General features: G+C 38.2%; 1 protein-coding gene across 2 annotated transcripts in view; it reads right to left on the bottom strand.

The window, feature by feature from the left end:
• ALDH1A2 (aldehyde dehydrogenase 1 family member A2) overlaps positions 1–17,936 on the bottom strand; it is a 144,385-nt gene that overhangs the window by 32,766 nt on the left and 93,683 nt on the right. For both annotated transcript variants that reach the window (XM_037151072.2, XM_037151070.2), the window contains exons 5-7: positions 8,927–8,988; positions 6,778–6,906; positions 6,537–6,650 (exon numbers count right to left, since the gene is read on the bottom strand). In XM_037151072.2, the coding sequence (XP_037006967.1) occupies positions 6,537–6,650; positions 6,778–6,906; positions 8,927–8,988 (305 nt within the window). The remainder of the gene's footprint in view (positions 1–6,536; positions 6,651–6,777; positions 6,907–8,926; positions 8,989–17,936) is intronic.

The raw sequence follows: 17,936 nt of genomic DNA, 5'->3' as shown, positions 1-17,936 counted from the left end.
AACCTAAAAAAACCAAAAACTAAGCAGATAGCTACAACAGGAACAGAATCACAGAAATGGAGATCACATGTAGAGTTATCAGCAAGGGAGGGGAGAGGGGGGAAAGGTACAGGGAATAAGTAGCAGAAATGGTAGGTAAAAAATAGATAGGGGGAAGTTAAGAATAGTATAGGAAATGTAGAGGCCAAAGAACTTATATGTGTGACCCATGGACATGAACCAAAGGTGGGGAATGTAGGTGGGAGGGTATGTGCAGGACAGACTGAAATAAAGGGGGGGGGGAATGAAAAAACTGTAACAGGATAATCAATAAAAAATATTTTTAAAAAAACAAACAAAAACCAAAACCAGGGAGTCTGTATGCTGACAGAATAATTCCCAGAGCTCACACAGAGCTGGGAGACATTTGAGTTCTGACCGGCAGGAGTGGAAAACACCTTGTTGAACATTGGAAGCATTCAGCAGAAACACTGGAAGGATCTCAACTTAGTAATCTTAGTAAAATTTTCTGTGTTAGTAAAAGATATACTAATCCTAACAAAGTTTAAAATTAGGTGTCATAAAAGTCAAGTTGTACTTAATCACTTGTTAGGGGAGAAAAACCCTAGCACCCTTTAAAGAATAACAACAAAATTGATTTCTGATCAAAATGGAGGTATAGGGAGACACACTTTGCCTCCTTGCACAACCATAGAAAGAATTACAACTAGACTTCAAAGCAAATAACACCAAAAACCATCAGAAAATCTAGCTATATGGAAGTCCAAAAACCAAGGATTTGAAGTCACATTCATCCAAATGGGTGGGAGGGGCGGAGTAATGGAGATGGGTGGAGACACAGTTGTGGTGGCAGAACAGATGATCCCACAGTCATGTGTGGTGAATAAAAATTGGGAGGGATGCCTTGTGAACAAGTGAGTCCAGCTCCAGGCCAGACTGCACAACCTAGGGTTCTAGTGCTGGGAAGATAAATCCCCATAACTTCTGGCTGTAAAAACCAGTGGGGGGTGGGACAAGGGAAGAAACTGCTAGATTTTCAGGATACTTAGCTTAAAGGGGTCAGCACAGACTTAGAACATACTCAAACCCATCTACTCTGGGACTGACCACTAAGACAACAGCTGGAAGGGTACCAGTTGCATACAAGGAGTGGGGGAAATGACTAGAAATGGGATAAGTGCTGGGCAAACCTCCAGAAGCCAGGCAGCAGCATTGTCCCCTCTCTGAGCCCTTCCCACACACAGAGCCACAAAGCAGTGAAGCAGGTTGCCCCACCCTGGCGATTATCTAATCCTCTGCCCCACACAATTTGCAGATGCCTTTTCTACCATAGGCCATGCTACTAAGACAGGGAGTTTAAGCACCTCTACCTAATACACAGAAACAGACACAGGGAGGCTGCCAAATTGAGGAGACAAAGAAATACGACTTAAATGAAAGAACAGAACAAAACCCCAGAAAAATGGCTAAATGAAATGGAAATAGCCAACCTATCAGATGCAGAGTTCAAAACACTGGTGATCAGGAAGTTCAAAGAACTCATTGAGTACAGCAACAACATAAAGGAAGAAGTGAAGGTTACAGAAAATGAAATAAAGAAAAATCTACAGAGCACCATCAATGGAGGGAATGAAGCTAGAATTCAAATCAACAATTTGGAACACAAGGAAGAAATAAGCATTCAACCAGAACAGCAAGAAGAAATAAGAATTCAAAAAAACAAGTATAGTACCAATATCCGAATAACAGGGATGCCAGAAGGAAAAGAGGAAAAGCAAGAAATTGAAAAGCTATCTGAAAAAATAATGAAAGAAAACCTGCCTAATTTGACAAAGGGAATGGGCATACAAGTTCAGGAAGCACAGAGTCCCAAACTAGTTGGACCCAAAGAGGACCACACCTGGCCGCATCATAATTAAACTGCTAAAAGTTAATGATAAAGATAAAATCTTAAAAGCAGCAAGAGAAAAGCAGAGAGTTACCTATAAACAAGTTCCCATAAGACTATCAGCTAATTTCTCAAAAGAAAACTCGCAGGCAAAAAGTACTGGCAGGAAGTATTCAACTGATGAAAATCAGGGACCTACAATGTTGATTGCTCTATCCAGCAAAGCTATCAGTTAGAATGGGAGGGCAGATAAAGTGCTTCCCAGATAAGGTTAAGCTAAAGGAGTTCATCATCATCAAGTCTTTATTGTATGAAATGTGAAAGGGCTTATTAAAGAAATAGATGAAAATTATGAACATTAAAATGGCAACAAATTCATACCTATCAACAACTGAATATAAAAAAAAAACAAACTAAGCAAACAACCAGAACAGGAACAGAATCATAGATATGGAGATCATCTCGAGGGTAATCAGCAGGGAGGGAGACGGGAGAGGATGGAGGAAAAGGTGCGGAGATTAAAAAGCATAATTGGGTAGGTGCAAAATAGACAGACGGATGTTAAGAACAGTATAGAAAATGGAGAAGCCAAAGAGGTACCAGGAGGAAAGGGGCCAAGGGGGAAAAATTGGGACAACTGTAATAGCATAATCAATAAAATATATTTTTAAAAAGAACAAAATCCACATGTTCAATAATGTAACTGTCACAACGTACATGCAAAAAGAATATAGATATGAAGGAGATAATGGTCAAAGTTTTCCAAATTTGATGAAAACTATAAACTCATATATCCGCCTATAAACTAACGGCTTCAAGAATTTTCAATGAATCTCAATTAGTAAAAAACTGAAAAAACAAAAATTCACAGAATCATATTGTAACGAAATTGTTGAAAACCAGTAGAATAAAATATCTTAAAAGCAACCAGAGAACAAACTTTATGTACTGTAAAACAAACATGAGAATGCTAACTTTTCATTAAAAATAGTGTAAGTAAAAAACAAAAAAAAACCCAGAATGACAAGTAGAAAAAAATCAATCAATAGGATATTTAAATGCAACCATGTCAATAATTCATTAAATATTAGACAACCAAAAATGGACACAGAAGAGTCATATTGTATGATTCCACTTTTATAAAATTTTAGAATGGGCAAAATTAATATAAAGAAGTGCTAGCTGCCTGGGACCAAGGGTGTCAGCCACAAAGAGACACGAGAAATCATTTTACCTTATGGAGAAATTCTGTGTCTTGATCTGGATGATGGTTACATTACTGTATACATTTGGTACTTAAATGTGTGCATTTTGTTGTATGTAAATCAAACTTCAAAAAAGTCTTTTTAAAAGTTAAAAATATATATTAAATGTCAAAACAGAGTTTTGAATCCAAGCAGCCTGGAAACAAATGCTATGTTCTTACTGATTCACTATGCCTGCTATGTCTTGTCTGGCCTGAAAAGCCAGGTCCTCCATTCAATTAAGTTTACAATGCATGATATTGTGACTTTTAAGAAAAGGCACTCAGTTTTTAGACTGAAATATCCTTGGACAAATAAGTTAAATGCCTAGAATTTAATTTATCCAGATCTGTGCAAGGCCATGAAGTGACGAGGTGACAAGACAAACTAGAGTTACACCATGTCCTTAACTGAGAAGTCAATCTTGTAGAGAAAGCACTTACCCTCAGCTCAATACAGACAGGTAATGCAACACCAATCCAAATTCTAATATGGATATTTTTGGAAGAAAAGGTGTTTACGAAATGGATTTGAAATTTTATCTGAAAGAATGGACATGAAGAGCTAAAGGCTCTGAAAAACCAAATAGCAAGGTATCTTGCCTACCACATTGCAACCCATCTTTTAAAAACTAGTAATTAAAGCAATCTGGCACTAGTGAAAGAATAGACAGATAAGATTTGAGTCTCAAAACAGAAATGTGTGCTTATAGAAACTTATTATATAAGGTTAATGTTTTATTCAAATGAGCTGCAAGGGGGACATCATTTAATATCTGATGTGGAAAGAACTGAACACTCATTTAAAAAATAAACTTAGGCCTCATCTTTCATTTTCATTAAAACAAATTCCAACCAGATTAAGGATTTAAACAAAAACAAAACCATAAAGGTACTGAAAGAAAATGTTAGGGACCATTTGTATAATCTTGAAGAGATTTCTTTAAAGATGACAGAAAACCCAGAAGCCATTAAGAGAAAGACTTTTGCATGACAAGCCGATTTTTTACAAAAATTAAAAAGCAAAGAACTGGGAATATTTGTAAATCTTAAAACAAAAAGAAGACTGATATACTTAATACATAAAGAGAGCATAAAAACAAAACCATCACTCTAATGCATTCTTGGTGATAAGCAAGTTAATATATAATTATCTATTTGTTTTGCAATTTCACTTCTAATCCATATCCAACAGAATAATATATGTGTGTGTGCATGCATGTATGTGCATATTTGGATCTCCAAGAATTTTTATTTCAATAGTCTGTGTAATAGGGGGAAATGATGAAAAATATGAAGTATACATGAATGAGGATTGAACTATGGCACACTGATGCAAGAGTATTCCATTCAGCTATTAAAAAGAAAGAAGGTGATCTATAGAGACTGACATACAAAGTTTGGTATCTCAATTTATATATTATGATCACATTTTTATTAGAGAATATTATACAGTCCAAGCCTCTCAACTAATTGAAGCAGGACCACTAGTTGGTTAATGGAAAAAAGGCTGAAGTATGGGAAGATCCTTTAAGAACTTCATTTTAGTTTTAAAAATATGTACACTCATTCTCCAGTCTTTGGATATAGGACCACGGGCTTTTTTTTAATTATGGGTCCACCTGTCCTTTCTGATTAAACCATACCCTTAGAATAATGTTTAAGGTTTCTAGTTTCAGTTTCTTTAGAATGGAGTGAGGACTTAAAAACATTTGCAAAGCAATCCAGGTGCAGGCTCTAACTAGATTTATATTTTTCATCCAATCTTTCACAATTGCCTTGTTCACTCTTCATTGATTGTAGTTTTTCTTAGCATCTAGCCCTTAGCAAATCTTTTCAAAGCATTAGATTTAGTTTAAATAGGAACAATAATTCTCTTTTACGCTCACATTTTGGTTTATATGTTCCACTGAAATTTCCAAAGCAGTACTACTAAAATAAAAGATTTGGAAACAAGCAAGTTAACTCTTGACAAACATAAAGCATAATAATCTCTAAGTATAAATTAACACTCAGGCTTATCAATCTCTTATGAAATATCTTAACATGAGTCATTTTAACTAAGTATTATTAACTGTATATACTCAAGTCCAGAGACCTGTGCTGTCCAACACAGAACACTTGAAAAGTTGAAATGTGAATTGAGATGTGCTGTAAATGTAAAATATGTACCAGCTTTTGAGACCTTCATATTGAAAAAAGAATGCAAATGCTGTGATGATTTTTATATTGATCATAATTTGAAATGATAATATGGAAATGCCAAATTAAATAAAATGTATTACTAAAATTAATTCACTCAAATTTTTTTAATGTGGCTAATAGACAACTTTAAATTACAAATGTTGCTTTCATTCTATTTCTATTAGGTAGCACTGTTCTAGACCAGTGGACAGCCTCTGTTCATGATGATGGCATCTGTGAAGTTCCACTTGACAAAGTGCTTTAGATTCTCTTTTTTTTCTTATCACCTGTGTTTCTTCAACCCAAGACGTGCTGGATAGCATTTTGTGAGAAACCTCTCTGAGTGGACTTGTGACTCCATATCGGGGATCAGTAAACCACAGCTCAGGGGCTAACTTTGGCCTGCTGCCTATTTAGTATAGCCCACAAGCTAAGAATAGTTTTTGTGTGTTTAAATGGTTGGGGGGAAAACAAAAGAAGATTATTATTTTTGTGAAGCATAAAAGTTATATGAAATTCAAATTTCAGTGTCTTTCCAAAAAGCTTTCTGAGCCTGTGGCCATGCTCAGTTCACGCAATACTTAGGGCTACTCGGTGTCACAGGGGCGTAGGTGAATAGCTGCGTCAGAGACCATGTCGCCTGCAAAGTACACTATTTATTACCTGACCTTACAGAGAAAAGCTTACTGACCGCGCCTTTATATCATCCCTTATGACCCATCTGCATAGTTAGCTGCCAGTTGCTTCTGCAGGATCTGGTTTCCACTAAATAGGAGGAACGCTTCCCATTTTCACCCCTACCAGAGATTAGTTTAATTTCCACCTCCTTAACTTGCTTCTGCCATACTGTTCGAGAGTCAAGAAAGTGTTCAGAGACCCAGTCATTGGGAATTCTCTTCTGAAAAAGTTTTTTAAATTTGTTTTTACCTCTGTGTTCCTTTACTTTCAAAAGACAGTAGGGTTTTGTTTATTTTTCTGGGACAGGTTTTAAACAGATGGAATCATAAGAGAGATCGGAGACCTGTGGCATCAGTGGTCAATGTGGGCCTTGACTTTGAGATTCGCCAGTGTTCTGGCTATGACACCAATGCTGCCCTTTGAGGGCCTGAGTGCTCATGGCTCTTTCAGTGTCCAACCTCTGAGTAACATTTTCGGTTTTCCTTTAAACCCTCTACCCATCTGCCGAACTGTTCCTCAACCCACAGTTTCCCAGGTACCTACCTCAGTAGACCCTGTGAATGCAATCTTGTCTATGCCAATGTGAGAAGCTATTGCTGCCCCAGCTGTTGGCCCATATCCTGGCAAAATATTGATGACTCCTGGTGGAAAGCCAGCCTAACAAAACAGAATTGGAGGAAATGTGGTTTGTGAGAGGTGAAGAAGCACATTAAATCAGATCCGCTCCAGTGGGCCCCAACTGCACGGGGAGTGGGGGGTCACTCCTGAAGGCCGTTTCTCTTACCTCCTTGATGAGGGCTCCCATGTAGAGCGCGCTGAGTGGTGTTTGCTCTGCTGGTTTAATAACTACTGTATTGCCACAGCACAGAGCTGGAGCAATTTTCCAGGCAAACATCAGCAGGGGGAAGTTCCACTGAAAGGAAAAACTCAAGGTTGATAGATGGAAAAATATCCTCCACTACTTTGTTTTCAAGCTGTGACTTCTCAGATTTCTCAGACTAGTCCGCAACATAAATCTTGTCCCACCACAAAGTGTAGATGTTTGGATTTTTAAATTACTTCATTAAGAATAAAATAGGACTGACCTTGAAAATCCAAATTACTATATTGCAACTACCAAGCAAAAGAAATCACACGATGAAAAGGGAGTCTTTGTTTTTTCTTTGTTTTGTTTTTGGTTTTTCATTGCTGTTATTTTATATGTTTTTTAAACTAGACTTTGGTTCCAGTAAGTTCTTGTGTTTGAAAACTTTTTCTTGCCTTGGTGATTTTTACACCAGGAATTTCAGACTGATATGAAAGCTCTTCAGTGTGAAAGAACTAGAAAAGAAAATTCCAGTTGTGAATTATATTTGTGAATGCACATAATTTGTCATGGTAATCACTTTTCTTTACCTACATGTATTATCACAAAAACGTGATTATAAAATAAAGTGTATTCTTATTTTTTGAGTATGCAAAAATTTTAGTTTGCTTCCTTCTTGCTACAAAAATAAGCTAATGGACACTAAAAATACATGTGAGTATCTGAATTTGGGGACAAAAATGGTTTAAACTAATTTTTAAAGGGTATTAAGCTGGTATTGTCATACGTGCAGGCATGAGCCTCAGGACTATCAGATGTCGTTGATAATTTCATTAAGAAAGAACACAGAATTCCTGGTCCCCTGGCTTCAGCCCCTGACCACAATGTGTTTCTGCCTGAAGCATCTCAGCTGCCATCCTTGAAAGATTCTCACTGGCCCTGGCAAGCTTGCAAAAATATACAAGTGTCTTGCCTTCACCAAACACCCAATTTCTTTTCCCCTTAGTTGTTTATAAACTTGGGAGTCCACAGTGATGTTTTAATTCCATCTACAGTATATAAATCTTGGAGTGCGGTAATTGAGCTGGAGCTGGTTGACAAGCAGCTCTCATCCTGTCAGTGAAAGCTGCAGCTCCCCAAGTCTGGGAAGGGCAAGAAGAGCAGGTTTCAGTTCCTGCAATTAAGGTGACAAACCTCACCCCTCCTCGATACAAGTGGGGTTTCTCTGGGCGGTGTGAGAGCAGAAGAACTTAAACCAAACCACTCATTTTCCATTTTCACTCTCTAATAAATTTCACAGTAACCCAGAGTCTGTAGATCATGAAAAGAACATCAATACTTCCCAAAAATCTTTGGCCCCCCAAAACCAAAGATTATCTTAACTCATTCTCCTATATTTTGATAAAAAAAGAAAGCTTCTTGTCTACAGTATAAGAATTTAGTTTGAGTCTCCCCTGAAATCCTTGCCAGAACGATTAGCTAGTACTCTTGGAAGATGTGATGATGTTTTGTATAGTGCCAAGGCTGTGTGTGGGGGGTGGGGTGGAGAAAGAGAGAAGACAATGTTTAATGTTCCAATCCAAACACTAAGCACTACATCTATTTCCCTTTACAAGACACACAACAGCCCGGCATGGTTTCAATTATGACCGTGACGTTAATGGTACTGCTGTGTCTTCTGTAGAGTCTTCTATCTAGATTCTTGTGAAAAGAAACAGTGGGAAAGAATGAGATTAAAAGACTATATAAAACAATATGCCTGGAAAGATGGTGAGTCACAGTTTTAAAAAATAAACAAGCAAATATAACAAAGCATTAATTTTCCATAAGCCAAATGGACATCCATAACCAAGGGCAGGTTATTAATACATTGGGCTTGGCTTTGCTTATTTTAATCATGAGAATTCCATGACTTGAGAACTCAACTCCTGGTAACAGAGCTGAAACCCTATTAACCTGTTCAAATAAGCATTTGCAGGGAGGCTGTTAAAGATATGTCAACAACACGAGCTCAGTTTTTTTCCCCCCAGTAATGGAAAACACACATCGCTGAGATCCATGTTTTATGTATCTTTAAGAGAACTGGCTCAAATGAAAATAAATATGAGACCCAAGGAGATACACTCACTGGGATGATCTGTCCACACACTCCAATGGGTTCATGTCTTGTAAAGGTAAAATAGTCTCCATCTGAAAGAAATGAGCGTGGTCACTATCGGAGAATTCAGATTAGAAGAAAAAATGCAGAGATAGAACTTGGGTGGCAGCAAAAAACAGAAATAAAGTTGAAAACACATCCTACTCAACCATGCACAAAAGCTGGTAGAAGAGCTATTACTTAGCATAAAGTATTTCCAGACATGGCTCCCAGACACCCAGAGTTTTAACCTCTTCAGGCAAAATGAAGGACAGGTTGAGGACACTGGAAGCTGTCATGGGGAGGGAGGGGGTATGTGGGGGAGCTGGAAACTGGAAAATACTCATTACTAAAAAAACAGTTATTTGATTTAAAGACTGATGTACCTCAAAAATTTAAATAACTTTCTGAAGTATTAAAAAATTAAGTAAAATACTAGTGAGTAAAGTTAAAATTCTATGCAATGGAAAAGGTGAGGAGTAAAACTAGGATCTATTCATAGCTCAGTCTAGGTGTTGAATGCATTTCCTGGAGGAAGCAGGCACGTGCTGGCTAATTTCGAGAGGGCAAAAGTCCACTTCAAAGCACATTCCAACAATAACCCAACACCTCCATCCTCAAATGAGCCATGGAAATGAGGATGATTTAATAATCTTGTTTTTCTTATAGGAATAAAAGGCTATTGGAATAATTATCCAGGAAAACCAAACCAAATTATTCTTTAGGAAAATGTCGTTATGTTTATCTGAATTATTTTCAGTGTTTGATTGAAATAACCAAAGTAAGAATGGCTCATTTTTATCATAGAGCCTTTCATTTCTGGTCCTGGGCAAAGTCTTTGTTTTTTTCCCAATTGCCAACCTTTTGGCCCTGCCACTGATATTTGCTGTCTCTCTCAAAAGCCTTCCCTCTGGGAAAGCAAAGATGCTGAGCTAATGCTCATAAAGAGCATTACTTTCAGGGACAGGTAAAGCTGCCTATGGGGGCAGAATGTGTGGGTTGGAGGAAGAGAAATGATTGCCTCTCAACACACCTGAATCACTAATATTTATCAAACAAAACTGTTTTAAATTCAAAATTATACACTTTAAAATAATGAAAGGTTTCTCTCCTCCCGAACCTCTTCCCAGAATTAATAGCTACCTTACTGGTGCATCTTTTCAAAAAACCTTTTTTTATATACAAGTATATGGAGCATCCTTTTATTCCCCTCCCCTTTTTAATACAAATGGCATCAAATTATTCACAATCTTCCATATTTTGTTTTTTCCCCACCTTTTTTCATGTAAATCTAACATATTTAACTGCTGAATGTTATTCCATTGGGTCAATAATGGTACTACTTATAAAATATCCTGAAGGACAGAGAAATTGCTTTCAGTTTAGACTATTATAAATAACACCGTAAACACTATCATATTATATATCTTTCTGTGTGCAGGCTTTTTCCCACAGTTGTCAGAATTTTCATACATGTCATTCTTTACATTAATGTCCGTTATTGCCCTTCTTCAATTTATAAATCTCCATAAAGGTTGTTTTTTTTAAATATTAATACCTTTTAATGTTTCAGGTTGTTTTTTCAGTGACATAAATGTGATGTCAGGCTCTTCTTCCAGGGAAGGTTTTCCATGAGAAGCAATAACACCAACCAACAGGCTAAAGAGTTTTATTTCCAAGGAAATCCTTCCCAACTAAACTACAACTTGCTTAAGGTGATGGATTCAGGTGGATAATCACAGACCATAAAAATCAGAGTAAGCCCTGGCTGGTGTGGCTCAGTGGGTTGAGTGTGGGCTATGAACCAAAGAGTTGCCAGTTTGATTCCCAGTCAGGGCACATGCCTGGGTTGTGGGCCAGGTCTCCAAAAGAGGATGTGCAAGAGGCAACCACACATTGATATTTCTCTCCCTTTCTCCTTCCTTTCCTCTCTCTCTAAAAATAGATAAAATCTTTGAAAAAAATCAAAGTCAAATTGGAATACAAATAAGCTAAGAAAAATGAGAATATAAACTGAAGAACAACACAGGTGCTTATTTTAGCAGCACACGTGTGACACTGAAGTGGTTGAGAAAATTCACGAGGCACTTGCACAAGCACAGCATGGTGAATCATGAAGTGCTTCCCTCCTTTACATGCAAAGTGCTTAAGAATTTAGTTGCATTATTTATATATCATTTTGAAAGTTCTGAAGAAATAATACAAGAAAAAAGTGAAGGAAAAATCTCAAAAAACTGATTTCATGAGGAACTGAACTCAACTCCATAACTGTGTCCCAAAACAAAATGAGTTATGGGGAATGAAAATTTTCCTGAGTAAACTGTTCACAGAGAAAGGAACTGAAGAATCTACTGTCCCTGCAATTCTTCTAAGTAGTTAATAAAGAAATGCAGGGTATTGTACTGCTTGAACTCCTTCTGACAGAGCATTGAGAGAAAGAGATAAAGAAAGGGCCTAGACCTTGAACTGGATCTTTCTCATCTAGTCAGTACAAGAAGATTCTGGATACCACAGTCTGATCTTGGGTGCCTGGCAAACACAGGAGCTGTGTCTTCTGCACGTGCCCTTGTCCAGGGCTAAAGGCCCCTCAGAGCTCCTTCACAGCTACCATGACCCCACTCCAAATCCCACCAAGCTTCTAGACTAAAGTTAACCGTAGACAGATTGCTTAAGGGCCATCTTCATAATTTCTGCTGTATCCAAGTATAACTTACTCTATTACTTATAATTTTTTAAATCAATTTTTCTTTTAAAAATATGAAATGGCTATATGTTAGCCTCACCTTAAAGATAATCTAAGAAACAACTGATTTCATGAATTAGCAATATTTTATTCTAATTTCTTCAAACCTATGATTAAATAATAAATGTTCACCACTTCATTATATACAGTCATCTTGCATGCTACCAGTGCCACGTGGCATGCTATATTGTGCTTCTCAAATTTCACTGTGTATACAGAGCACCTGGTAGTCTTGTTACAATGCAGAGTCCGAGTCAGTAAGTCTGGGGTGGGACCCGACACTTCCCATTTCTACAAGCTCCCAGGTGATGCTGGTGCTTCTGATCTGCAGATCACACTCTGTGTAGTGAGGTTCAAAGGAACCAAGAGGCTAAAAAGGAGTCCGCAGGTATCACAATGACCTACAGTCACTTTACAGTAGCTGACTTCATTTCTATTTATTTTTTGCCTCTGTGCTAATTTGCCTGAAAGGGGTTTGAAGTGGAGGAGAGTCTGATTAATGTTTTTAATACTTTTAAAATATCCAAAATTTATAAAGAACTTACAAAACTCAACACCGAAAAATTCCAATTAAAAAATGGGCAAGGGACCTGAATAGACAGACACTTATCCAGAAACCACATACAGATGGCCAATAGATATATGAAAAGATGCTCAACATCACTAATCATCAGGGAAATGTAAATTAAAGCCACATTGATATATCACCTCACACCTATCAGAATGGCTACCATCAATAAATCAATAAGTGCTGGTGAAGATGTGGACGAAGGGGAACCCTTGTACACTGTTGGTGGGAATGCAGACTGGGGCATCCACCGTGGAGAGCAGTATGGAGATACCTCAAAAAATTCAAAATGAATCTGCTCTTTGATGCAGCGAACCCACTTCAGGGAATACAAGGTCTGTCCAGAAGGTACCCAGCCATGTAATATGAAAAATGGAGACATTCATTGAGGAAGATGCAACATACAAGAAACCTTGTACAGAGGACTATGACACCTCAGTCCCCTTCAAAGTAGGCAGCTTGGGACCTCACACAGTTCTCCCAGTTGCCATCAGCTGCCCCATTGTATTTTCCTGAATCTCATCAATGGTCTGAAATCTCTCCCCTTTCAAAGGTGATTTTAGTTTTGGGAAAAGCCAGAAGTCATAGGGCACCAAATCTAGGCTGTAAGGGGGCTGAGTCACCTGGGTGATATGATGTTTCACCAAAAATCTCTGCACGAGGTGTAATGCACGAATGGGCCCACTGTTGTGATGAAGCTGCCAATCACCAGTTGCCCAGAGCTGTGGCCTTCTGAATCATCCGAATAGTTTCCGCAGAGGAATGTTCAAGCTTAACACAAAATGTGATGTAGATTCGTTGCTCTATTCAGTCATTTTGAATGCCATGACCACACAGTACACATGCTCATTCACCAGCATCTACCACCCCCACTGACTAGTACAGTGAAGTGGTCACTGTTCACACATGTGCACTCCAGTCCACTCTCCTTGGCTGCCAGGTTACCTCAATGTCACACAAACTATTCTCATTATGTTAATAATGGCTGGACTTTCTCTGGACAGATGTTATACAACATCCTAAGAAACCTGAAACACTAATTTGAAACAACATAAGCACCCCTATGTTCACAGCAGCATTATTTACAATCGCCAAGAGATGGAAGCAGCCTAAGTGTCCAGCAGTAGATGAGTGGATAAAACAACTATGGGACATTCACACAATGTAATACCACTCACTGTAAAAAAGAAAAAATTTCACCCTTTGCAACAACATGGATAGAGCTGGAGAACACTATGCTAATTGAAATAAGCCAGTCAGAAAAAGACAAATACCATATGATTTCACTCATGTGTGGAATCTAAAGAACTGACAAGCAAAATAGAGACAGACTCATAGAGAGCAGGAATGACAACTATGGATGTGGGGAGGTTAGAGGATGGAAGGATGGAGCAAAAGGAAACGAGACTTATGAACACAGACAACAGTGTGACAATTGTGGGGGAAGGAGGGCATAAGGGGGCTAAATGGTAATGGAAATAATACAATAAAACTAAAAATTAAATAGCAAAATAAAAACTATATATATATTTCTATAGAACCTTACAAAATATTTTATCATTCTTAATAGTTAATGCTCAAAACAATTCTCTGAGAAAAAAATAAGAGGGACTGTTGTCACATTTTATACAAAGAAAATATGGCACAGATATATTAAGTTCAGAGTCATGTAACTGGTTAAGTTGTGACTCCTGGACTTGAACTTGGGTCATTAGAAACATATTAAAGACTCTTTTGAATTAGGTGCTGGATTTAGGTGGATATCACAAACCACAGAATCACTATTAGATCAATGAGGAGTGCAAATGGGGTAAACGATAACTCTTTTGTGAAAGGTGAAGAGGACTCTTTGATGATCTGACATGTGGACACAGAGAATTCACATAAACGCCAGTGTCTTGTTAGAAAGGGGACACTGCAGAGCAGCACCTCCTTCCTTCGACTCAGGGAGCACGAGTTGACTCAAAGTGGCAACAGTGTTAACTTTTCTCTCTCCCTTCTATACTTAAGATGATACATAATGAGTACTCTTCTCAATGGAAGAAAAATTACAACCCATTTTCCCAACTTTTATGTTAACAATGCTCTCCAAATATGGCAAGGAGACTTCAAAAGTTGTTCCCTTCATTTCTCGAGTGTTTGCTATTAAGCCCATCAGCTTGATGTAGAAAAAAAAACCCTGTACACAAACACAGACATTCTATTCGGGGCTATGATGGTCTTAGGTCTTCTTACCAAATACGAAGCAGAAAGAGCTCACACTCAGCGTGAAAGGACTGCATTCGATGAGGGCGTCAAAAAAATGTTCTCAATACCACGATCTGAGCCAACAAGTTAGAGCATAAATAACTATGATGGAGAAGGCTAAACTAAAGAAAAAATGAGATACCAAAACAGAAATATGAAGTAATATGTGTAGGACTTTTTATCTCTCTACCTCCTACTCATTTCACTCAAGAAAGTGAAAAATTACAGAGTAACAGCTACTGCTGTTACAGGAGTTCAAGACACGCCCGGAAACACTTTCTCTGATGTGTTTTTATACCTGAGTGTTTACACCGCATGAGGAATATAAATTTCTTACAACTAAATACTTTTTCATACCATGAATTTGGTTGGTTTATGGATCAAATTTTACTGCATATCTGTAGACCGAGCCATGTCTAGAATTACATTAAGAAAACCCTTTTTCCCTAGAACACAATGAGCTTCTGCTCTATCTGTGAAATGCAGTTGAGCTGCTGTGCTATGTTCTCTGATGGGGGTTTGTCAGATTACACAGATGAGACAGAAATTATTTAGTCAACTAGAGCAATTTAATTATTTACATTACTTTTTAGAGCAGATTTTATAGTTGTCTGAAAAAGATTTTTGACAGAATTTCTATTCTCACCATAGCTAACATTGGCACACTCTATAAAAAACTAGACCGAGTATAATTGGGCAATATGCACAATCAATGAAATCAGAAAAATCTCAAACGTGCCAGAAACTGAGCAGAAATTTATCCAAAGTGGACCTGAAGGACTAGCTCTCAGTTACAATATTAAGAGTATTTCCAGAACTGCAGCTTATTTTATATACCTGGGCACACTAAAAATGAGTTTATTTGATAGCATGAAAATCTGTAACACAATTCACTGAATGAAAGGCCATCTTCCAATCCCTAATCTATGTAGATAATTACCTTTTGGGGAGCTAGAAACCCTTTTGATTATACCAGGATTGAACAGTTACACCAGCTACACTGAACTTTCCATTACGCCCCCTTCCTATGTATTGTGACCCTGAACAGGCCTTGCTGAATATTGTACAGTTATAATGAGAAACTATAAACACCTACACAAACATAGACTTTACATTATGGAGGAGTGGTAAAATGGAATTTATTTATAAAAACACTGTATATTGATTCTTACATGTTTAAACTTCAGTCACCTTCAAAGTACTCTATATTTGATGCAATACACCTACTGAGATGTTTTTCCCACTGCTTAAAACAGTTTTTGAACTTGTCGATTTTGATGCCTTTTAGAGTTTTTGCTGGTTTTTGTTTTACTTCTTCCACATTGGCAAAATGTTTCCCTTTGAAAACTTCTTTCATCCAGGGAAACAAATAAAAAAAGTAGCTCCGGATGAGACCAGGGAAATAGGGAGGGTGGAGCACTGGGATCATGCTGTTTTGGGTCAAAAACTGCTGAACACTCAGCTGCGGTGTGGGCAGGTGTGCTGTAAATCACCCATCAAGAAATGGGCAAATGCATTAAGAGTCTTTGAAAAAAACTCACAACAACGCAGCCTCTCTCTGCCAGGACACTGATACATATGTATTCCTAGAACACTCACCTAGCAGTGGAAGCTTGTACTACCAGGGGCCTGCCCTCTAGAAGATAATTCTGTTTTCCGGGAGGTCAAACCTCCTACACTACTTTTCTGGACTTTAGTTTCTTTGTATGAAAAATGAGGGGATTGCCCTTAGGAATCCCTGAGGCCTTTTTCAGCCTTGAACCTCTCAAAAAGGTTACATATAAAACAGACTTCATTGACTTCCTGTCAATTCAGGTCCCACTAACCAGGCTGGGTTCTTCTTAGGTGGGCAGAGCAAACCGCTCCTCACTCTCAGTGAACAGTAAGATCTCACCATATGCACTCTTCGTTGACAATACTAAACTACATCTGGTTGTTGAAGGTGAAACCTCAGGATCTGAGTCAATGTCTGAACATTTTTAACCTATTTTTTAGTTTAGCAGGTAAAACTGAAAAGGGATGGAAGCGGATAAATAATTACATATGACCAAGGCAGTTTTTTACCTTTTGTATAAGCTAGTGTATCATAAAGCCATTTTTATGTTGGAATTCAGCTTAAAGCACGAACTGTATTTTCTCTGCTTACATATCACAAAATCAATCAAATCAACAGTAGTTACAGAGGAAAAGCACATGCAAATCAATTAACGTCTATTTCTCCCTCCATTAATTGCAAACAAGCTTTGATACTTTCTCCATCATTAGGAGTTTGTGGACATGAGAGGGGCTGAGAACTCTGATACAGGTTGAAAATAATCAAAATGGGGGAAATAATACTTTGCCTGCTGGGCTGCTATGAGTTTAGGGATAATACGATGAGTGCAAATAAAGTGTTCAATAAATCACAGCAATGGTTATTATTTATCATCATAATTAGGAGATGCCATAAAGAAGGGTCAGAGCGTAGGGTGTACAGTCAGAAACAAGGGCTCCACTGAGGACCATGGCAGGAAATAATGGGCAGTGCTGTAAGCGGAACAACATCAAGGCCCCCGTGAATCAGACTGATACTGCCCGATGCTGTGATGACGTCCAACTGTGGGGCTGAAGTGGGGTGTGATGAGAGGAAAGGGAAAAGCCCTCCAGTCAGGAGGAGAAACAGTTGTCCAGTGGTTGGCTCAAAAGTGGTCACGCCATAACCCTTTTCTCCTCTTCCCAAATATTCGAGAGGGAGGCCACCCTTCAGGAGGAGTGGGGAAAGCGGTTACTTGCTCTCTCGAACTGATTATCCATCATGTAGTCAAAGTGCTCTTTCTAAAATGCAATTTCGATCAAGGTGTTCATCTATGGTATTTAAAATAATTCATGGCTCCCCGCTGCTGTGGAATAAAACTTGTTGCATAGTTTACCCAGCCCCAGAGCCTTGCTGTCTTCCACATATATCTGGCTATACTTTCAGATCCACCACCACACTATACTCTGCTCCCTCCATTCTCTGCACAGATAGGTACTGTCACCACCTGTGATGGCCCAGTCTCCATCTTCACTTACCTATTCTTCAGTTATCAACTTGTACATCTCACCTCCTTCCCCAGGAAGGCTTAATACCGGTTGGGATTGCCTCTTCTGTGAAGTCCCATTGAACTTCATGCTTCCATATCTGAATAAGCCACACTACACTGCAATTGTTTGTCTACTACTGACTTTTCTTACTAATCTATAAGCATTTTACTTACTCACCTTTTAGCCCCAATGCTTAACAAAGGACCTGAAACATAGCAGGTGCTCAAAAAAAATCTGTTGAATGGATTAACATGTTCAAAGACATAAGTGAATGACTAGAGGCTGAAGCTGACACCTGGCAGAGAAGGTGAAGGAAGACCCTTCCCATTACATGGTAGCTTGCCTGCCTCTCTAAATGGGAAGGAGTGAAACAGACAACA

The sequence above is a fragment of the Artibeus jamaicensis genome, unplaced genomic scaffold (assembly GCF_021234435.1).
Source record: "Artibeus jamaicensis isolate MK-2021 breed Jamaican fruit bat unplaced genomic scaffold, CSHL_Jam_final contig_548, whole genome shotgun sequence".
In the NCBI taxonomy this organism is placed as follows: Eukaryota; Metazoa; Chordata; class Mammalia; order Chiroptera; family Phyllostomidae; genus Artibeus; species Artibeus jamaicensis.
Note: the sequence above shows the minus strand (reverse complement) of the source record. Positions and strands in the feature narration are given on the sequence as shown.